The sequence below is a fragment of the Prionailurus viverrinus genome, chromosome B1 (assembly GCF_022837055.1).
Source record: "Prionailurus viverrinus isolate Anna chromosome B1, UM_Priviv_1.0, whole genome shotgun sequence".
Taxonomy (NCBI): domain Eukaryota; kingdom Metazoa; phylum Chordata; class Mammalia; order Carnivora; family Felidae; genus Prionailurus; species Prionailurus viverrinus.
The window spans coordinates 44,570,767-44,594,008 of NC_062564.1; the positions used below are offsets into that span (position 1 = coordinate 44,570,767).

At 42.3% G+C, this 23,242-nt stretch overlaps 2 protein-coding genes across 3 annotated transcripts in view; one reads left to right on the forward strand and one right to left on the reverse strand.

Moving 5' to 3' along the window:
- Positions 1-5,867, reverse strand: part of BAG4 (BAG cochaperone 4) — a 31,450-nt gene extending 25,583 nt beyond the window's left edge. For both annotated transcript variants that reach the window (XM_047856606.1, XM_047856605.1), the window contains exon 1: positions 5,486-5,867. In XM_047856606.1, the coding sequence (XP_047712562.1) occupies positions 5,486-5,755 (270 nt within the window). In that variant the 5' untranslated portion in view covers positions 5,756-5,867. The remainder of the gene's footprint in view (positions 1-5,485) is intronic.
- A 267-nt stretch (positions 5,868-6,134) lies between these two features.
- LSM1 (LSM1 homolog, mRNA degradation associated) lies at positions 6,135-16,556 on the forward strand. Its single transcript, XM_047856608.1, has 4 exons — positions 6,135-6,344; positions 10,528-10,596; positions 11,949-12,064; positions 16,043-16,556. Exons 1-4 carry the CDS (start codon positions 6,299-6,301, stop codon positions 16,211-16,213), a joined length of 402 nt encoding a protein of 133 aa, XP_047712564.1. The 5' UTR covers positions 6,135-6,298; the 3' UTR covers positions 16,214-16,556.
- Positions 16,557-23,242: the final 6,686 nt, after the last annotated feature.

Below are 23,242 nucleotides of genomic sequence, written 5' to 3' on the forward strand. Positions count from 1 at the left end.
ACTAGTTCTTCTGGTACAAAACTAAACTATTATCTTCCCATTAAAACCTGTTCCTCCTTGGGAATGCAAGCTGGTGCAGCCACTCTGGAAAACAGTATGGAGGATCCTCAGAAAACTAAAAATAGAACTACCCTACAACCCAGCAATTGCACTACTAGGTATTTAGCCAAGGGATACAGGTGTGCTGTTTCGAAGGGACACATGCACCCCCATGTTTATAGCAACACTATCAACAACAGCCAAAGTATGGAAAGAGCCCAAATGTCCATCGATGGATGAATGGATAAAGAAGATGTGGTATATATATATGTACACACACACACACACACACACACACACACACACAATGGAGTATTACTCAGCAATCAAAAAGAATGAAATCTTGCCATTTGCAACTACATGGATGGAACTGGAGGGTATTATGCTAAATGAAATTAGTCAGAGAAAGACAAAAATCATATGACTTCACTCATATGAGGACTTTAAGAGACTAAAACAGATGAACATAAGGGAAGGGAAACAAAAATAATATAAAAACAGGGAGGGGGACAAAACAGAAGAGACTCATAAATATGGAGAACAAATTGAGGGTTACATGAGGGGTTGTGGGAGGGGGGATGGGCTAAATGGGTAAGGGGCACTAAGGAATCTACTGCTGAAATCATTGTTGCACTATATGCTAACAAATTCGGATGTAAATTTTAAAAAAATAAAAAATAAAACAAGTTAAAAAAAAACACAAACCTGTTCCTCTTCCTTTTTATTACTATGGAATATTTACTCCTAGGAAATACTAAAACCTCAGGATCACCTTGTTTCTCCAGCTTCCCTCACTTCCAATTGACATACACTTTTAAAAATGTCTTTCAAATCTATGCAACTTGCTTTGAAATGCATTCAAAAAGTAAGATAGAGGTGCCTGGCTGGCTCAATCGGAAGAGCATGTGACTCTGATCCTGGAGTTTTGAGTTTGAACCCCATGTTGAATGTAGAAATTACTAAAAAAAATATATAACCTAAAAAAAAAGTAAGAGTAAGCTACATAGGTATGATAAAGCAAATATAATAAATGCTAATTACAGAATCTAGTTGGTGGCTACATAGGTATTCACTGTGTAGTTCGATTGTTCCGTATGTTTGAAAATTTTTGTAACAAAATGTTGAAAAAAAGCTGTGTACATTCATTGTTCAAATGCTTGCCTTTTTTACCTCTCCTCTGAACTACTCTGAGAGCATAACTGAGCTGTTTCCCCAGTCCTTCCCATTGTAATCACCCCCTAAGATGGCTCCCAATGATCCCCTAGTGTGGTATTTTCACCTTTGTGGCGATGGCTCCCACACTGTACCAGAATTGGTCTCTGTGACCATAGCACACAGCAGAATTGGTCTCTATGACGCAGAGCACACAGTGATGGTCTATCACTTCCACGACTGGGTTGTAAGACACCAACCCCGCAGCTTCCAGCTTCCATCTCAGCTCTCTCTCTCTCTGATGACTCATTCTGGGGTAACATGCAGATCACCTAGGGATCTTGTTAAAATATACACTTGATTCTGGAGGGCAGGGGCAGGGCCTAACATACGTAATTTCCAACAAGCTCTTAAGGAATGCAGATGCTGCTAGTTCAGGGAAGGTGCTGTAAGTATAACTAACAAGTTAAGGAAAGAAAGAAAACAGGGATAGTTAGATTTCCATTTTCTTCCCCTGCATATTTACATATGTTAATACAGAGTCAAGTCCTTGTAGTGGTTCAATGCAACATCACATCAGTATCTTTAATTCTATACAGCAGTGCTTCTCAAACATAAACAAGCATAGAATCACCTGGGGATCTTACTAAACTGCAGCATTAAGTATGGAGTAGGAGAGATTCTGCATTTCAAACAACCCCCAGGTGACACTGAAGCTTCTGGTCCATGGACCGCATTTTTTGAGTAGTAAGATTCAAAAGTCTCCTATATATACCTCCCAGGCCCCAGAGAGAGAGAGAGAGAGAGAGAGAGAGAGAGAGAGAGAGAGAGAGCGAGCGAACACGTGTGCACGCTAATGAGCATGGGAGAGGGGCAGGGAGGGGGAGAGAATTTCAAGCAGGCTCCACACTCAGCATGAAGCCCAATGCAGAGCTCAATCCCACAACCCTGGGATCATGACCTGAGCCAAAATCAAGAGTTGAATGCTCAACCGACTGAGCCACCCAGGCGCCCCCTCCTATACCTTTTGTTTTTTGACATATTTGATTATATAAAAATGTAAAACGTATTATATGTCAAAAACCACATTAAGTTAAAAGACAATGAATTTGGAAAATACATTTGCAACATCTGACAACATGCATATCTTTTGCATCAATTTTCTATTCCTGTGTAAGAAATTGCCATCCTATGCTTTTCAAGTTTCCAGAACACTAACATGAAAGATAAATTCTTGAAATGGTTTACAAATACCCATAACACATTCCAGCTTCATCGCCAACCACTCCTACTCCAGCACCATCACCCATCTTACATGCACACCTATGCTCCAACCATACCTTACAACACCCTACACAATTCTAAAATCTTAACTTCTCTAACCTCGCCCAGAAAACACACTTTTGTTTTCAGAATACTGCAAGTCCAAGGAGAAGTGTATCGGTCCTCTCTTTTCTTTCCCCTGATCTTCGGTCTAGTTTGCCTACCTATAAGCCAAGCATTTCATCACTCTGATCCCATGGAACTAAAGTTCCATAGCCTGCTTATTCCAGATTTAGACAAAAAAATATATAACCCTTCTTCACAGTTAACCGGTACTACAACATGTTGTTTCTCGCATAATTTTTTTTTTCAACGTTTTTTATTTATTTTTGGGACAGAGAGAGACAGAGCATGAACGGGGGAGGGTCAGAGAGAGAGGGAGACACAGAACCGGAAACAGGCTCCAGGCTCTGAGCCATCAGCCCAGAGCCCGACGCGGGGCTCGAACTCACGGCCGCAAGATCGTGACCTGGCTGAAGTCGGACGCTTAACCGACTGCGCCACCCAGGCGCCCTCGCATATTTTTTTTTTAAAGATAGGACTATCATAGCATAAAACCCACCCTTTTATTTTATTTTTTTTTTAATTTTTTTTTTCAACGTTTATTTATTTTTGGGACAGAGAGAGACAGAGCATGAACGGGGGAGGGGCAGAGAGAGAGGGAGACACAGAATCGGAAACAGGCTCCAGGCTCTGAGCCATCAGCCCAGAGCCCGACGCGGGGCTCGAACTCCCGGACTGCGAGATCGTGACCTGGCTGAAGTCGGACGCTTAACCGACTGCGCCACCCAGGCGCCCCAAAACCCACCCTTTTAAAGTGTACAATTCAGATGCACCTGGGCAGCTCAATCAGTTAAGCATCTTACTTGGGCTCAGGTCATGATCTCTCCGTTCGTGAGTTCAAGCCCCACACTGAACTCTCCACTCTCAGCACAGAGCTGGCTTTGGATCCTGTCTCCTCTCTCTGTCCTTCCTTCGCTCGCATGTGCGCGTGCTCCCTCTCTCCCTCTCTCTTTCAAAAATAAACATTTTTTTAAAAAATAAAGTGTACGATTCTTAGTATATTCAGTATACTCAAAGTTGTGCAATCATCATCACTATCTAATTCCAGAATATTTTCATCACTCCAAAAAGAAACCCCATACCCTTTATCATCACCTCAGAGTCCCCAGTCCCCCTAGCCCCTGTCAACCACTAATCTTTCTCTCTACAGATTTGCCTATTCTGGACATTTCATATCAATGAACTCATACAGTATGTGGTCTTTCTGACTGTCTTTATTCATGTAGCATGATGTTTTCAAGGTTCATCCACATCATAGGACATATCAGTACTTATATCCTCCCTATGGCTAAATAATTCCATTGTATAAGTGAACCATATTTTATCTATTCATCAGTTGATGGACATTTGGGTTATTTCCACTTTTGGCTGCTCTGAGTAATGTTGCCACGAACATGCTTGTTGGTCATAAAAACATGTAAGTTTTTACATAGACATGTTTTCAGTTCTGTTGGGTACATAATCAAAAGCAAACTTGCTGAATAATATACTAACTCTACACTTAATGCTTGAGGAACTGCCAAACTATTTTCCAAAGCACTGAACCATTTTACATCCCCACCAGCAATGCATGAGAATTTCACTACTACATTTTCAACCCATGAAGATGCTATTAATTACTGAACAAAAACAGAGGTGTGCACCTCACCATATAATAATTCTCTACTAAGAATACTGAAATTAGCAAAAGAGAGTATATATCTGGCAAGAATACAAGGAGTAAAATGCTGTAAATCCGAGTGTACAGGTTTCCCCTGCTATCTTGAAAGTAGGACATTCCTATGAAATCTTTTGCAAGCCAAAATGGCATAAGGCGAAAAAGCGATTACCATTAATTTTTATGAAAAACGTTTGCGCAATCCCAGACCCTCAAAATAACCTTTCTGAGGCTTTTCTAATACCTTAGGACATATCCTGCTGATGGATGCACAAAATAAATCGAGATAAAACACAGATGCTCACAGACACAGTTCAAAGCTATGGCAGCATGATACTGAGATGCGGAGTGCAGTTCCCAGGGAAGAAGCTTGGCGGTGCCACTCACTGCCCAGTTGCGCACTGCCTCTACAACTGCTTGCTGCAAAACAAACGCTGAAGCTATTTTCGCTTTTCACCTTTTTTCGTGAGAGCAAAACTCTTCTTCAGATTTCTTTTCGTTAAGTAAAAATAGGCACTAATGTAGGTCTTTCCTGAAAAACCTGAAGTGGCAATGAGGTGAACCTTCAAAAAGCCGGGGATACCTCTATTGACCAAGTTAAGTGAGTTGACCTCTCAGAGCCAACTATTTAAGCATAAAATAGGGAGACTGTGATGACATTTACGTTGCAGCCGCAGTGAAGATTAAGTTAATAATCCAAGTAAAGGTGTTTTCTAACACTGATTATTGGTGATTCAATCCTGGGCAAAGTATTAGGGGCAAAGGGCTAAATGCCGGATCCCTCCTCTTCCTTCACCGCTCCTTCCCGGCGGGAGGGGTTGCTGAGTGACAGCGGGGGCTGCAGCCACCTCCCTTCTTGGGGAGAGCCGGCCATATGAGCCACGCAGGATAAATTGTCAGAGCTCGAAAAGCTTGCCCAGGTCACTCCGGCCCAACATCAATTCTAGGCGAGAGACTCCGCAGCCTGCTACTTAGCTTAGCAAGTCAGCGCAGTATCTTTCTTCCTTTTTTAATGGTAATAGACACATTTACTATGGTCGAAGCAGGAAAGGAAAAGCAAAGAGAACACAAGCATATCCCCCCGCCCCCGCCACGATTCCGGTCTCCGTCTCTCCAATCCTCCCATAAGGAAAACAAATATGAAACCTGATCCATTATGAACTCTGGAGGTTTATCAATCCCGATGGCCCTCACCCCCCACCCAAGACTCCCCTTATCGGAACCCCCTGGGACAGATGGCGCAAAGCTTACCTGGTGGCTTCCTCCAGCTCGACCTGTCTCTGACCAGGCGCCTGCAGAGGCATAGTAGCCATCGCCTCCTCCGCCTTCTCCCGGCCAGGTGGTCTCAGCCGGGCCGCCCCCGCGCACCCGCCAGGAAATGGGAGGCTGGGGAGGTTCTGGGCGAGGAGGATACAAGGGCGGAGGTGGGTGCATGGGCACATCTCCACCCCCTGGCCCGTAGTAGCGGCCATACGACGGGCCGTCACTGGGGCCGTAGCCCGAGCGCCTCAAGGCCGACATGGGGCTCTACTGCCCCTAAGCGCTTCCCGCCCCCCACGACCGTCCCATTGCGCAGGCGCCTGCCCGCGAGAGGAACTGGACAGCAGTGAAAGGGGTCGGCCGACAACAGCCAATCCCAGACCCGGTCCCGCCCCTTCGGCTGTCGAGTCCCGACAATTGAGGAACGGAGGTCCGTGACTTTGGGGTCTGGGAAGTAAGAAGGCAGGCGGGAGCACCGCGTTCCTCAATAGGTAGAATACGTCTTCCCTGCCATCTAGTCAATCTAGATTCCTCTTCCCCTTTTATCAGGGATGGGGAAATGTTGTCTCGGGACCGCACGACAGTCCCGCCTCTTCCTGAGGACGGGCACGTGGTACCGGAAGTGGGTGGGAATAATATGGAGGCGTTTCCGGCAGGCCCCGGCTGCTGAAAGCCGGGGCAGAAGTGCTGCTCCTGGTCGGGGTCCTTGTCCCAGTCCCGCCCAGGCGGCGACTGCGGTCGGAGGAAGGTGTTGGACACGCTGGGCCACCGCCGCTGTACACTGCAGCCTTATCTCAGCTCAAAATGAACTATATGCCCGGCACCGCCAGCCTCATCGAGGACATCGACAGTGAGTAGCTCATCTCCCCTGGATGAAGTCCGGGGTGAGATCCTTCCTCCTGGGCGCGTATCTCTTCGGGAAGGGGCTCGTAGAATGAGTCTGGGGCGGGTTGAGTGTGTTTTTGACACAATTCAGGGTGTTTGGCGTTGACATCCTCCACGTGAGTGAAGAGCCGCAAGACGCTCCGTTTGCCCACCCCCTAGCCGTCTACCTCTGCCCTGCCTCTGGCAGCCTCCACCAATCCCGGGGTCGGTAAGCCACAAGCTGTAGAATTTAAGTCCTGCTGTGGAAGGACGCGGCTACTGAGGCCCAAACACGAAAATTGCCCTCCCCCCGTCTACTATCTCCCACCTGCGATATATCGAAGTACCAGGTTGTTAATGGTGGATGAATCAGAATAGAGAAAGGATTCATTAAGAAACGAAAAATTTAAGACCAACAGTGGTTGGACGTAATTGACACTAAACATAGGCTTTATGCTGTGTAGTCATTGCAATATTCTTCTACCGTAAGGGTCTTAAGCACTTTCAGGTTATGATAGTAGAGATCGCTGTCAGACAAGGTGTTGACTTTTCTGGAAAGGCTGAATCACTTCCAATTTTTTTTTCTTTTTCTGTTCGACAGTTTTCTTTTATTCCTACTAATAAGACATCTCTTATTGCCAGTAATTGTCCTGAAGATGAGTACAGTCCTGTACAAAAGAGGAGCCAACTTAATAGTTGTCCTATCTTTCCTTTTTTCTAAGCTCTCATCTGTGAATTATTCCTCAAGCAACATTTTATAATTTTAATCGTGTGATCTGTCTCATTAACTTGTAATTGCTGTAGAATGGTTTACACGGTTTTGAACAAGTCACAACAATCACAGTTACTGTGTATGCAAATTTAAAAAGTGAGTCTGTGTGGCCCCTGGCTGGCTCAGTCAGTAGAGCATGCGACTCTTGGTCTCTGGGTTGTGAGTTTGAGCCCCATGTTGGGTGTAGAGATTACTTAAAAATAAAATCTTTAAAAAATAGTAAAATAAGGGGCACCTGGATGGCTCAATCAGTTGAGGGTCCAACTTCGGCCCAGGTCATGATCTCGTGGTTGGTGAGTTCAAGCTCATATGGGGCTCACTGCTGTCAACTTGTCAGTGTAGAGCCTGCTTAGGATCCTGTCCCCCTTTCTCCATCCCTCCCCCACTTGTGCTCTCCCAAAACTAAATATTAAAAGATAATAATAATAAAATAAAAAGTGAGTCCATGATCATATTCTCTTTTTATCATTGTCTGAAATCATTTTTTAAATCAAAATTAGTGATTTTGCTGTCAAAAGAAAGTGTAGTGTGAATTGGACCATATTCATATATGAATAAGAACTGCACAAGCTTATCTGTAATATGTAATGAAATCTTCAATTTCTGTCGTCTGTGGATGCCCTTTTGCCTCCACCTCTCGTTTTGTATATCTGAATTATGTGAGGCCCCTAATACATTCTGCTGTTTTACTAAAAATAATGTAGTAAAGCCCTCTAACCCATTCTTTGTAGATTCCAAGCCCCTTCCTTTACTAAAAAGTTTGAAACAATTCTTATGCACCTTTCACTACCCCCACAACCACACATACAATTTCATCTTCTCTCCTCAGTCTTTCTGCATATTCATTCATTGTCTCATCTGAGTAGGAAGTGTTTCTCCCTTTCAGTCTCTTTTATTCCTCTTTCTTCCCACTGCTTCTTCCATTAATACCCTTTTCCTCTCATATCTTCTCTCTTCCCCTAAATTCTTTCCTTCATTTATATTCTTGTGTGTCCATCTCATATTTTCTCTCAGTTATGTCTCCTCAGCAGACTCCCATTCCTTTTTTCCTATCTTTACCCCCAAACCTTTTTAATCTTCTCCATTTGATTCTACTTCCTGAGCACCTCCGTTACCCCTGCAGTCTGATTTTTCTTGTCATCATACCGCTGAAGCTGCATTCTTTTAAGTTTATTTATTTTGAAAGAGAGCGTGCCGCAAGAATGTGCGGAGGAAGAGCAGAGAGATAGAGAATTACAAGTAAGCTCTGAACTGTCAGCGTGGAGCCCAAAGCAGAGCTCAATCTCAGGAACCGTGAGATCATGACCAAGAGGGTGGACACTTAACCGACTGAGCCACCCAGGTGCCCCTGAAGCTGTATTCTTGAAAGGCAGCAGTCTGATGCCTTCTTCTGGGTTCTTCCCTCCCCTCTGCAGCACTGTGATACTGTTACTACTAGATTCTTAATTGTTTTCTTTTCTTGATTTCGCCAGATTGATACTTGGTGATTTTATTACCTAACTCTCACTATTCCCTAAAATAGGTGGTCCCTTAGGTTCTGTCTTTGGTGTACTTCTTTCTTTAAATCTCTAAGAGAGTTCCTGGACTTTAATAATTATATCACCTCCCTGTGGACTTATCCAAAATTCTAATTCTGACCTCTTTGACATTCCAGTCTTAACATTTACAACTGCCTGTTGACATCTCTACATAGGTGTCCTGGTTAGCACTTCAGAATCACAAATACCTAAATAGTCTTCCACCTTAAGCTTCTTTTATTCCCAACTTTTGATAAATGACCCGCCCTGACATGAAGACTCAAAATTCCTACATTTCCTTAACTCCTCTCTTCAGCACTCACCCCCTCCACCCTCCCACACCTTTACAGACTCAGCTGACCAGTCCCATCATTTCGAACTACATAGTGTTGGGGTGCCTGGATGACTCAATTGGTTGAGCATCCAACTCTTGATTTTAGCTCAGGTCATGATCCCAGGGTTATGGGATCAAGCCCCACATCAGGCTCCTCACTGAGTGTGGAGCCTGCTTAGGATTCTCTCTCTCTCTTCCTCTGTCTTTCTCTTGCATGCATGCTGGTGCTGTCTCTCTCTCTCTTTCTCTAAAAAGGAAAAAGGATCACACACAGTCTTAGTTCTCTCTGCCTCTCCGTTTCCATTGGCCTTGGCGTAGGTTTCTTTTTCATGTCTCACATTCTGCTCTCCCTTTTCTGCCGTTTCAGTCTTCAGTGTTTTCTTGTGAAGCATAATGCGAGCTGAACCTGCTTCTGGTACTTTTTGGACTTTATCTCCTGTGACTTCCCTTTACACCCCCAACTTTTAGCCAAACGTATGGATACATACAGACCTATTTTTTTTTTTTTCCTGCTGCCTAAATTACAGATTTCCCTTTCTCTCCCCTTCCCTGTCACTCTTCCCAGAGGCCAAAAATTATCTACCTTTCAAGGTTGAACTCAGATACTTCCTCCAGCTAAATAGTTTCTCTCAGTTTCATATAATTAAGATTTGCTTTCTTGTAATACTTATTTATAGCCCAAAGAAGACTACAGATTCCTTCAGGGAAGAATCACTGTCTTGTTTCTCTGTTATGCTTCTAGTAAGTACTTTATGGCATTAAAGAAATTAATGAATTTTGCTACCTAGTCTAGCAACTGGCTTATTGTCATTCTTCAGTATCAGCTGAAAGTCACCTCTTCAGAGAGGTTTTTCCTAGCTACTTTCTCTCTCTCTTCGTCATACTATCCTGCTGTCTTGTTTGTTATTACATTGCACTAATCACAGTAGGTCGTTTTTTGGTTTTTTGCCTTCCTCCACCAGGAATATAAGTTGATAAGGTTGATCACTTTGAGTCTTCTCTACTGTATATCTCAGCCCCGGAACAACACATAGCTTTCAATAAATATTCATGAATTTTTGCTCTAGCTGATTGTCAGCATCCTTATTTCACTTGAGGCATTGTTTGTATTTAAAACCTTCCCTGATTCCAAAGGGTGAAACAGAAGCTCTTCTAAGTTGAGAGGAAAATAATTGTGGAATTAAGATCACAGAGGTCATCTAGACTAAATTTCTCAATTTGTGGATGTAGAAACTGACATGACACTGGGAGGGTTTAACTGCCAACATTAACATCTAGAGCTGGGAGTCATGCTTCCGTGCTCCTCACCCAGTCCTTTGCCCACTCTGCCACACGCTTCTGCTCCTTTTCACCACGACTGTTGTCATCTAAACCCCAGAATACCTTGGTCCTCTTTCTAATTTCCCAATGAACTCTGCCATAAATACATTGGAAGAGGAAGTGGTGGAGCTTAAATTGCTATTAACTTTTTTTTATTGTTAATCCTGTAAACTAATCCTGAAGCTAACAGTTCTCATTTTTTAAAGATCTTTTTTCCTCTCCCCAGAAAAGCATTTGGTCCTGCTTCGAGATGGAAGGACACTTATAGGTTTTTTAAGAAGCATTGATCAATTCGGTATGTACTAGTTGTGGAGTCTTATCCTCTGGATAATGAGAGACACCATTGTTATGTATTTTTGTGTTAATTCATGTTGAAATTGACTTACCTGCAGCTTTCTCAAGTGTCTGGCATAATGGAATACTGTTTTGAGTCATTACATCATTGTTTTCTAAATTATGATTAGGTGATTCAAAAGCTAGTATTTACAAGTTCGTATTTCTAAAACTGGTTTTCACTAGAACATACGATTACAATGTTTTGGACTGTTTTTTTATTTTCCCCAGTAGAGGGAGCCAAATGATAGAAATAAACTCAGTCCACTGAAAAAGCTGCTCATTTGTACATTGGCTTGGGTGCTACTACTCTTCAAAGCAGTTCCTGCACTGAAGGTAATCCCTCCCTGTCCAATGAAAGTTGGATAGAAGGTATTTCCGGAAGCTTTTTAGGGATCCCAACGTTAAGTTCAAGATTTTACATTTTAGGGATACATCAGACTCAAGAGTCTCGATCTTTGTTTTGCACCTTGCATTTTTCTAAAGAGATCTATATTTGCTTCTGTTTCAAGGAACTTCTCAGTTCATACCAACATTTGTTGGATTCCTGCTAGTGGATTTGGGCATGGGGAAAAGTAACAATTGAAACACTTTATAGGAATTGGGGAAGATAACATAGATATTTGCTTTTCTTCAAATAAGACAAATAATACCAATTTTAAAAGAAAAGTAGTTACTCTTAACAGATTAGAGTTCTGAATCGTAAGTCAAATTTGTCTAATTATTTGGGGGGGGGGGAGTAGCAAATGCTTTATTCTCAGTTTACCAGGTATGGTTATCTGACAGTGTGAAAAAAAGTTTTTGTATGTCATAACCCATGGATACCTGCACTGGGTTAAATGAATCCTAAGTACTGAAACAAAGTTAAATCTTTGGTAAATCGTCATATACACATACCCACACGACATAGAGAGATTGCTTTTGTCTTAAAAAATTTTGATCTCTGCAGTTGTTTAGGCTTTAGAGTCTTCCAAGTGTCCTACTCCTTTGTATTTTCTTACATTCATGTTGATATTTTCAATTTAACTGATAAAGGAAGTTAATTTTTGTGACTGATTCCCACCAACATTCATGCATCAGTGCAACATAATCCCAAATGCTTTCTCAGTTTGCAATTGTTTAGAAGTCTCTCCCAAGTGGTATGTCTTAGTGAAACAGGAGAAGACTATTTCAAATTTTAGCTTTTGACCAGAATTAGAAAATTTTAAAATCATGTTTAGCTAAATCTTTTCTACTCAACTGATTATTTGAGTTGTGGACCTTTACCCAATAATTTGAACTAAATATCTTTGTTTCTTCCCTATACACTTATAGCTAATTTAGTGCTACATCAGACTGTGGAGCGTATTCATGTGGGCAAAAAATACGGTGATATTCCTCGAGGGATTTTTGTGGTCAGAGGAGAAAATGTGGTCCTACTAGGAGAAATAGTAAGTGAAAACTGTTAAGCTGCTGTGGGTCTTGATAATCATGCTAGTTAGGTTTCTTTTTGTCTTTTTAAGAAGGAAAAAATACATTTTTCACGTTTCTCCCAGCTTCTCATAGGAAACCACCAAGTTAGCTTAGGAAAGCTAGAGTGGTAAAAGGAAAATTACAGAGAATAATTAACTTTGTTTCAGTGCCTCTTGGCATTTTAAAGATTTTGATCCCATTAGCAGCAAAGTATCATTGATTTTACTGGATACAAAAATACCATCTGGTACAAATATGTTCATTAATATATTATTTCTGTTATCTTTAATAGCAGAAAATTTAAAAACTTATACCTAACAAGAAATCAATAGTTCAATAAAGAATGATTTATATACACTGGAATATTTTGCAGTCATTTAAACAATTGGTTACAAGTAGGTTTTCATGACATAAAGCTAATGAGCAGGGTTTGGGGGAAAGACACATTGCATGTACAATATGATGTCCCTGTTTTTTAAGGGGGGAAGGGGAAAGAATGGCTGTAGGAGAAGCCATCTGTTACCAGTCCTGAGAATAGAGTTCAGCTTCACTTGGATTCTTAGCTCACAACTAAAGAGGTAGCTGTGTATCTATGCCAGGAAGACCAGTTGGCAGGTGAAAAGTTAAGTCTTCTAACCTGTTATACTGTAGATCTGTGTGTGTAAATACATAACTGTGCGTATACATATATGTAAGCATATATACATACAAAACTATTAGAAAATCATATATAACTATTAGAAATACTCACACTTTGTTTTTTAGCTTTTAAAATTTTTTTTTATTTTTAATTTTTTATGTTTGTTTATTTTTTGAGAGAAAAGGAGAGCACAAGCAGGAGAGGGACAGAGAGGGAGGGAGACACAGAAACTGAAGCAGGCTCTAGGCTCTGAGCTGTCAGCACAGAGGCTGACACGGGGCTTGAACTCACGAACTGTGAGATCATGACCCGAGCCAAAGTTGGATGCTTAATGGACTAAGCCACCCAGGCGCCCCTTATTTTATTTTATAAAGTCTGTTTACTTATTTTGAGAGAGAGAGTGAGCGTGTGGGGGGGGGGGGGAGAGAGAGAAAGAAAGAAAGAGAGAGAGGAAGGAAGGAAGGAAGGAAGGAAGGAAGGAAGGAAGGAAAGAAGGAAAGAAGGAAAGAAAGAAAGAATCCCAAGCAGTCTCCAACACGGAGCCTGACGTGGGGCTACATCTCACCAACCATGAGATCGTGACCTGAGCCAAAAAACAAGAGCGGATGCTCAACTGACTGAGCCACCCAAGTGCCCCTTAAGTTTTTAATTCCAGTTAACAGATTGTTATATTAGTTTCAGGTGTACAATATAGTGATTCACAGACATTTTTAAAAGAAGATAAAACTTGACTTCATGTTTTACATAAAATATTTACTTAAAAATGCTTTCTCTAAAACCTTTGACTTTGCTTCTGATTATTGGGTTTGTCAGGAAAATCAAACTAAAAAACTTTGGCATTTGCTTAATTTTATCCTTTCCTATTTTGTTTTCAATGTAGTTTCTCAATACCTACCCACATCTTAAGTTAGGTTTACATAAGTCTTTGGAGTGGAGTGGTTTGGTCTGTAGCAATTTTCAATAATAAGCCATTTGAGAAAGTAAGATAATTCTGCCAGGATCAGGTTGGTTTAGAGACCTCATGTTGAAACAGCTAGAGATTACTAATCAGTATTATCAATAAATAGCAGTATTGCTAAGTGCTGCTATGAAATGTATGAAATGGTTTTTTCTAATTTTTAAAATGTTTTTGTGGTTGCTATTTTTGGTCCATTAGATCATTTTTTGCACTGTTCAGCAGTTGAAATTGTCATCCCGTCATAATATGTAAAAGTTGAAATACAGCACTCTGGTATCCTGGGGTGTGGGGAGTGGGGCTAGTAAATGTTAAGTTGTTGCCAGTATATTAAGAGAGCTAACCCCTCTCTGGACAGTAGGAGTGTGGGTGATTATTTTTCCTTTGTTTATACTTTTCTCAATCTATTGTTTAAAGAGGAAACATACTCCTTTGCTATCAGAGGAAAAGATTTAAGTTAAAATATTCATACATACTCTGCTTTGGTTTTATAGTTGTAAACACCACAGAAATGCTTTGTGTGCCAGTTAACGTTGGCACAAATGTACCCCTGTGTAGATGTATATGTGTGTGGGGAGGAATGACCTTGCATTTGTTCTTGAAGGTTCATTGTTTCCTAGGGGCCCTTTTGTGGAGAAAGTACTCTTATATGTTAATTGTTTGGATGCTGCAAAATTTCTACAGTGGTACCACTAAACACTTAACGGTTCAAGTAAGTTGAACCATACACAGCTTATGAAATCAATAGTCAGTGTGAAGAAATTAAGTACCAGCCCTAGGGAAGCTCATACCCAGAAACCATTTAGATTCTGTGAACATCTTGTTTAAGAAGTCCCTGGATTCTGCCTCAAGGACAGTAATGCACACAACCTTAAGTAATAAGACTGCTTGTTGGGAATTGGCATCATCATAACCACATGCATAGCTTGATGAATAGCATATTGAAAAGTCCAAGAAGCAGTACACCGGCCTAAGACCTTATCTTCCCTGCAGCTGCTACCCATAGATTGTGAGGGCAGGTTACATTTGATTAGATATATTTTGCCCAGTACAGTTAACATTTGACCCAGGGCAGGACTTGTGTAATTTATTTGGCTTTCTTTCTAACCTCTCTGGTGAGAATCTTCCATCTGCTGTCACTGCCTGTGGCTTTTGAGGCCTTGGCAGGCACATGAAGTGTTAGTATCCGGGGTAGGCTGGAGCATCTGGAGCACATTGTCGATGTGTTGATGCCTTCCCAGAATTTTATTACTGAAAATCATAGAGGAAGAGAAGAATACCTGTGTGTATTGGCCTTCCATGTTACAGAAACACAGAATTGTTTAAGGAGAATAAACAATCTGTGGATAATGAGATACTTTTATAGCAAGGTTCTGCATGAAAAGTTAGTTATCAAATGTTTGTAAGGTGTTCAGACATAAAAATATTAAGCATATGATGCCAGAGTAAGTGAAAAAATTACAGTTAATGTTTGCATTGTAGATTTTTTTTAAGTCAGTATATACATAGAAAAATTGGAAGGATGTTCACCAAAATATTGTTCTATACTGGAATTATAGATAATCTTAAAAAAATTTTTTTTCTGCTGGTCTGTTTTCTAAATTTCATACAGTGAGTGTGTATTTTTAAAATAAGGGGAAAAATGAGGCACCTGGGTGGCTCAGTCAGTTAAGCGTCTGACTCTTGACCTCAGTTCAGGTCTTGCTCTCAGGGTCGTGAGTTCAAGCCCTGCACTGGAGGTGGAGCCTACTTAAAAAATAAAATAGGGGGAAAAATAACTTTTTTTTTAACGCAAAAATATTTTAAATTAAAATAGTGGAGCCAAGCTGATTTTTAGTAACCTAACTGGTCTAATGAGGTTTTCCCTAGAAGACTTGTTGTCTTTGGGTGGGGGTACGTCTTTGAATCAGTGTTCTCTACCTTAGTGAGCCACAACCCCCAGAAATTAAGCTGACTTTGATCATGTAAAAATACAAAACTTATCTAAAGCCATCTTGGCCTCAGTAACTTTTCTCTGGTGTCCTTTGGGGCTGGGGAAATAGCTATTCATACATATATATGCATATATGTCATCTTTTTAAGAAAAACAGTCCTTGAGTAATGTAGGACTTCAGATAACTTAAAGTTTTCTATACACACTGGTACTGATCCCCAATACTGTGTTCATCTAAGTATGTATTCTATAGTAGTGTTGCCATTTCTCTGTGAAACTTCTCTGTCCTCAGGAGAAGGATATTTCAGCCGTGTTACAATCATGAAAAATAACCCAAGCCTGGCATAGGAATCCATTTGCCTAAAGATTTATAATATTTTCTATTCTTGGTCGTCAGTGGAAGTTTTTCAACCCTGCTTATTTTGTAGGACTTGGAAAAGGAGAGTGACACACCCCTCCAGCAAGTGTCTATTGAAGAAATCCTAGAAGAACAAAGGGTAGAACAGCAGACCAAGCTGGAAGCCGAGAAGCTGAAAGTTCAAGCTCTTAAGGATCGGGGTCTCTCCATTCCTCGAGCAGATACTCTTGATGAGTATTAAGTCATTTGCTCAGAGGCCATGGCTCTTGGGAAGCAGGGGCTCTCACTGAATGAAAGTGACATCCTGGTCTCCTCACACGTTTGACTAGAGACTGTAGAGTTTGGAAAGTCGTTTTTATTTTGAATTCTTTCGCATGTGCAACATGAAGAAATCACATGGCTTTGTTGTTTTTTTTCCTTTTTAATGACAAAATCATTGTTTAAGAAAAACCAGTAGCAAGGACTCCTTTCACACGTCACTGTGGAGCCAGCAACTACTTCTTTATGTTGTTCTTGTTCCAAATTAGCGTTCACAGGAGACATTCTTCATTTACTTGTAAATAAAATATGAATCTCCAAACTCATGTTATTTCCCAAGTTTGAGTTGCCGCCAGTGAATTGACAAATTAAGTTTCTGTTCCCAGTGGTAAATGCTGTCCACGGACTGCGATTGCTCCGTGCTGTGAGAGTTCCAAGTTGCTAGTTAGTTGTGAAGGAACATTTTCAGGTCCACCCCTCTCCCCTTTTTGTATTTTTGTCTGGTAAGACAAACGCATTTTCAGGCTTGAGGAAGGAGCTTTCGGTCCAGGTATGCAGTTACTGATGAGAACAGAAGCCTCAGTTTTGAGAAACAGCATCCCAACTGTATTTGCTGTCCTGCTTCACCGACAGCTATTCCAAACTGTGTTCCCATGAGATACAGCACTTTACGAAGGTGACTTCTTCTCTAAATCTTCTGTTAATTTCATGAGGTTTTCCTGTTCTTCGGATTGAGTCTTGAGCCTCTTCTATGTCCTCAAAAAGCACAAATGAAGTGGTGTTTCAGTGGCTGGTAATCTAGGTTATTCCCGGCTAACAACCCATGCGGATGCCACTTTGCTGGCATGGTGCTGATTGTACAGGGAGTGTAACAGACCGTGTTTTGAGAGTGCAGTGTAGTGTGATGGGCAGCGTACTGAACTAGGAGTTCAAACACACTGGCTGATAACTCTGTTCTCTCTGCTAATCTCTCTGACTCCATTTTTTTTTTAATGTGGAATTACTCCAGATAATTTCCTTTTTGTAGTCTGTTGAGCAAAGAACTTTTCCTTAGATACTTGTATCCAATCCCTATGTGTTGACAGTATTAAATATACTTAACGTTTTACAGGTTCAGGTATTTTTAAAACTGCCCCAGATATCTGTAAACCATTTGACTGCTGAGCTATTCATCATTGGATTGATTTTAAAGTAGATAATTTGTTTTTTGGTTTTTGTTTTCTTTTTAACATTTCTTTTTGAGGAGGGTATAAGTAGGGGAGGGGCAAAAGAAGGGGGACAGAGAATCTGAAGCGGACTCTGTGCTGACAGGCTGACAAGCAGCAAGACTGATGTGGGGCTCGAACTCAAGAATAGCAAGATCGTGACCTGAGCTGAAGTCTGACGCTCAGCCGACTGAGCCACCCAGGTGCCCCCTTAAAGTAGATAATTTGTGAAGAAACTATTGCACGTAATGATTTATCTAGTGTTTTGCCTCTAATCTTACTGTTTAATAACCAGAATTTGTTATTAACACAGAAAGGGGAAAAAAAACCATCACCAACCTTTGAAAAACCTGTGTATCTCTACAAGAATTACAGCATCTTTTTCTGAGCACCACTGCATCAGAACATCGGACACCTTCAAGAAATTTGGATTCACTAGGTTTTCTTGTTTTTTCGGCCTCCTTCAAACAATTCTGAATGCAGTAACGAGTTATCGTTTATGAGAAAAAGGGACTTAATTTCCACAATAGAATTTCCCGGCCTTAGCAAGCTTTGATCATTGCTTTCTAACCTTTTGTCACACAACCAGCAGCTAAGAGTTTGACCCAAAGGATGAAACGACTACCTGCTTCCTTCCTTGGTCTCCAGGCTGCTCGGCCCAATGGCTCGCCTTCAGCTCTGCCCAGCCCAGCCTTTTTGCAGATACTGAAATCTGGTGCTTTTTCTCCTGGACCATTGCTAGCCCTCTCTTCCATTATTAGATTTCGGAATCAACCTCAGTTCACACTTTTCTATTATCTTTAATACTTTCTTCCAATAGGGGTTTCCATGAAGCTGCCTTCTAGGGAGACAAGGATAATCTACCAAAGCCCCTTTCCTGTCCATCTTTATTCTGATGACATTGAGTACAGCAGCGTATCTCTTTCCCAGCTGTTCTTTTTCCCTTTCCTTGGCCCTTGACCTTATATTGCGTGCTCTTAGCTAATTTAAACCACAGTATCTGCTCCCCTCCCCTGGCTCTGATAAACTAACAGGTCCTGGATATTTAGTAAAGCCAGATAGTCTCACACTGTTCATTGTGCAGGGCTTTTCAGGGAAGCCCTGTCAGCGTGAACCCAGAGGTATTACATGGGTGAAGATGGCTGAAAGTGGTCTCATTTTGCTCCCAAGAGTATAGGGCTGGCAGGCTCAGGCAGAGTGCAGTACAGACAGCAGACGCACCAGGCAAGCTGTAGCCTCAGAGCCATACGTGAGATTCATAGCACTGCCCAGGTCAGGGAACCAATCCCAGGAACTACCTTACAAGAAAATACTAGAGGAGAAGCAATTAACAAACAATTCCACACCCCCATTCTCCCCCAAAAGAAGTTCTATGTATGTACATATCTGTGGGGGCATTTTTCACCTTTCCAAAGGCATGTTACCAGATGAGCTCCATCCAACTTCCTTTCCCATTAGAAGCCAGGGTTCTCAGGTAGAAAGAAGGCATCCTGGTTGCAGATGTTACAGGCCGATGCTCTCGTGTGGAAACAATCCTGCAGCTTTAAGCTACAACCGACACTCTGCTCATAATGAAGGAAAGTAGCAAGAGAGTCTAGTCTGAGCTGTCACCTTGGAGTTATTATGAGCTGAGCAGAGTGTCATCTGTGATAAAAGGTCACATGCACACATGCTCTACCAATGCCGCTGATTCCTAAGGGTGACCCCCCAACCTGTTAGAACTACAGTTGACTAGGGGCACCTGGGTGGCTCAGTTGGTTAGGCATCTGACTTCGGCTCGGGTCATGATCTCATGGTTTGTGAGTTTGAGCCCCGCGTCGGGCTCTGTGCTGACAGCTCAGAGCCTGGAGCCTCTTCAGATTCTGTGTCTTTCTCTCTCTCTGCCCCTCCCCTGCTCACACTCTGTCTCTCTCTCTCTCAAAAATAAATAAACATTTTTTAAAAATTAAAAAAAAAAAAAAAACTACAGTTGACCCTTGAACAATGCAGGGGTTAGGGACCCCAGCCTCCCCCCACACACACTCAGTCAGAAATCCCCGTGTAACTCTTGACTCTCCACAAATTTAACTGCTGACAGCCTACTGTTGCCCAGAAGCCCTACCAATAACATAAACAACACGTATTCTGTATGTTCTATGTATTATATACTGGATTCTTGTAAGCAAGGCCAGAGAAAATGTTACTAAGAAGATCATAAGAGAAAATACATTTACCATCCTGTACCGTATGTATCTATTTATCAAAATATCCACGTATACATGTACCTGTGCAGTTCAAACACCTGCTGTTCTAGGGTCAACTGTTCATTAAATCCAAGAGAGGTCAGGTTTTTGCCCATGAGACTCAACATGTGGACAGCTGGAGCCAATGAACAACCAGCAGGAGTGATTAGTAGAGACCCTTACACTGAATATGGAGATGTGCTCTTACCTTAGACTACAGCCCTCCAAGTGTGAAGAGTGGAGAGAACTGATGTAAAAATGTCTGGAAGAGCATCCCAGGGAAACATGAGGTTGCAGGTAGGGGACGACGCGTCAAGGTTGCTGGAAGGAAAGAACATGCTCTTCTTTCAGCCTGTCTTCTTCCCAACTGCCATGCCCCACCCCCATCACCCTCCAGCAGCTCCCAGGTAAGAAGAGCAAGAGACTGCTTGGTGGACGCTTGCTTTCCAACTAAGCAGGTCTTGTATCCAGTTAAGTGATCCAAAATCAAAAGTAATTTTTCCTATCCCATCCCTTGATCTCCTAGCCTGAAAAAATTAGAAAACCAACCCTAGGAAATGGAGGCTGGCTGTTTACTCATCTGGGTGGGTGCACTTGGTTAGGACTCCCCTACCTCTCTGCTTCTCCGGTTCTGCCTGGGGTCTTGAAGTAGAGAATAAAATCAAGTTCTTCTTTTGTTTTCTCCTATCTCTCTTCACCACTTTGCCTCTTTTTCCCCTTTTTGTACCCATTCCCCTTTTTAAAAGAAAAAAATTTTTCCCCTAATTCCAGCCACTCAATAGCGGTTGCTGTCACTTGGCTAAACCCAGGGGTAGAAAATGGCCTCAACTGTGGCTGCTCTGGGCAGCCAGCTAGCCCCTAGCAAGGACAAAAAGAAGAGCGAGGGTTCAGTGCTGAGTGTATTTCAAGGTCAGATATCCAGATGGCCTGGGGATTTATCTCTAAGACCAGATTTTTTGCTGTATCATTTACATACAGTAAAATCCCCTCTTTCAATGTACACAGTCCTAGGAGCTTTAACAACTGCATATAGTTATGTACCCAATATTCCTGGCCCTTTGAATTTAACTGCTCCCTCCTTTCCAGCCCCTGGCAGCCAGCCACTGGTCTATCTGTTGTTGCTATAGTTATGTTGGCAACTGATTCAAAATTTTCTTAAAATAGTGTACAGGTCAAAAAAATCTGGAAGGTTAAATTTATCCCACCCACCTTCAGTTTGCTCTTCTGGATTAAGCTATTCCAAAAGGCAGAAAGCTTTGTTTTCTGTGCCCAAATCCCTGGGCAAGGTGACCTAAAGTCTGGCTCACCTGTAGGGGAGATGGAAAGTGAAAGGGAAACAAGGGACCAAATATAACTTAATAGTTGGCCCTGGTTTTCAGAGAGAAACTTGAGATTTTAAAAAGTTAAGCTGTGGGCGCCTGGGTGGCTCAGTCGGTTAAGTGGCTGACTTCGGCTCAGGTCACGATCTCACACTCCGTGAGTTCGAGCCCTGCGTCGGGCTCTGTGCTGACCACTCAGAGCCTGGAGCCTGTTTCAGATTCTGTGTCTCCCTCTCTCTGACCCTCCCCCATTCATGCTCTGTCTCTCTCTGTCTCAAAAATAAATAAACGTTAAAAAAAATTTAAAAAAATAATAATAAATAAAAAATAAAAGGTTAAGCTGTAGGGGTGCCTGGGTGGCACAGTTGGTTGAGCATCTGACTCTTGGTTTCGGCTCAGGTCATGATCTCACGATTCATGGGATCGAACACTCTGCGCTGACAGACAAAAGCAAGACTCCTTGGGATTCTCTCTCTCTCTCTGCCCCTCCCCTGCCTGTGCTCCCTCTCCCTCTCTCAAAAGAAGTAAATAAGCTAAAAAAAAAAAAAAAGGTTAAGCTGTATAACAAAGCACAGACTAGATTGTCTGGTTTTGCATACCAGCATCTTCATAGCTGTCTAAGTTTGGTCAAGCTGCTTACCTCAGTGCCTCGATTTCCTCATCTGGAAAATAGGTATGACTATAGTAACAACTTCTTGGGTGGTGGTTGTAAGAATAAAGTAAGTTAATATGGGTGAAGAGCTTAGAACAGTGCCTGGAACAGAAAGAGTGCTCAGCGTCAGCTACTATAATCCGCTCAATATCTGATATGTGCTGGATTCTTGGGATAGATGCCATACCCTCGATGAACTGATACTTAGCAGTCTCCTTTGTACACATAAGGATACCTTGTGAGGCACCTGGGTGGCTCAGTCAGTGAAAAGTCTGACTTTGGCTCAAGTCATGATCTCGCAGTTTGTGAGTTCAAGCCCCGGATCAGGCCCTGTGCTGACAGCTCGGAGCCTGGAGCCTGCTTTGGATTCTGTGTCTCCCTCTTCTCTCTGCCCCTCCCCTACTCGTGCTCTGTCTCTCTCTCTGTCTCTCAAATATAAATAAATATTTTTTAAAAAAAGAAATAAAATTGAATCCTCTTTCATTTAAAAACAAGAATCAAATAAGGATACCTTGTGAAATACCAGTGACCGACTTGAATTAAGGAATTAAGTACTGACTATACCCATAATTACCTCAAGTCCAACAAGTCAAGTTTGCATTAACTTTCTGCTTCCCTCTCACGGTGGCACCTATGGAGGAAAACACCACATTTTTTCAATACTGAATAAGCATTTACCCTATAAGCAGCCCGGGTTTGTCCTCACCTCCAGGCTGATCACCCTTAAGAAGTAGAAGAAAATCAGTATTTATTGAGAATTTACAAATCAGTATTTATTGAGAAAGCACAGAGTTCTTTCTAATCATGCTTTCTAATCATTCATTAAACATTGATTCAAGATCTTGTCATTAGTACTGTGCGAAGTGCTGGGGATTCAAGAACCTGCAAAAGAGCCAAATTCTCCTAGAGTTTACAGGTCCTTATGGAGCTTACAGACATGTAAAAGGGGGGGGGGGGGCTGCACGTGTGGGGACAGGGGGTACATGAAAAATCTCTGTACCTTCCTCTCAATTTTGCTGTGAAGCGAAAAGTACTCAAATAACTTTAAAAAGGTATATGTGGGGGAGAATGGTCTTACTGATACTGTGCTACACATTTGCCAAGAGGGCCCAAAGGAAAAAGTATTGAATTCTAGTTAAAGAGCAGAGTGAGTGGGGCCCAAGGGGGATCTTTGAGGGGAGGTGATGCTGTGAGCTACCCAGCCATGAAGGTGTGCACAGGGCAGGCCCCTGAGGAACTTGCTGAGCCCTGCCGGAGAAGACAGCTAGGGTGCGAAGCTGGAGGGCCCAGAGATTGGGCTAAGAAGTCTGGACTTACTCTGTGGGCTCCTGACGTATCACCTGATTTCAGCTGGGTCACACCCAGGAAAAGAAAAAGAAAACATATCCCCATTTCACAGATCAGCGAGTCTGGATGGAAGTAGTGAGTGGCTCGCAATCACGAAGCGAGAGGCGGGCCTGGGACCGAGAATAGGACACCTGTGCTTTCCCCACTGCAGCCCCCAGGCTCCCCACCTGACCCCCGGGTGCACAGTGGACACTCAGCAAGGGGGCGTTGAAGGAATGAGTGGAGTCCTCTCTTCTCCAGGCCCTGCCTCTCTCCCTGGCCCGCTGT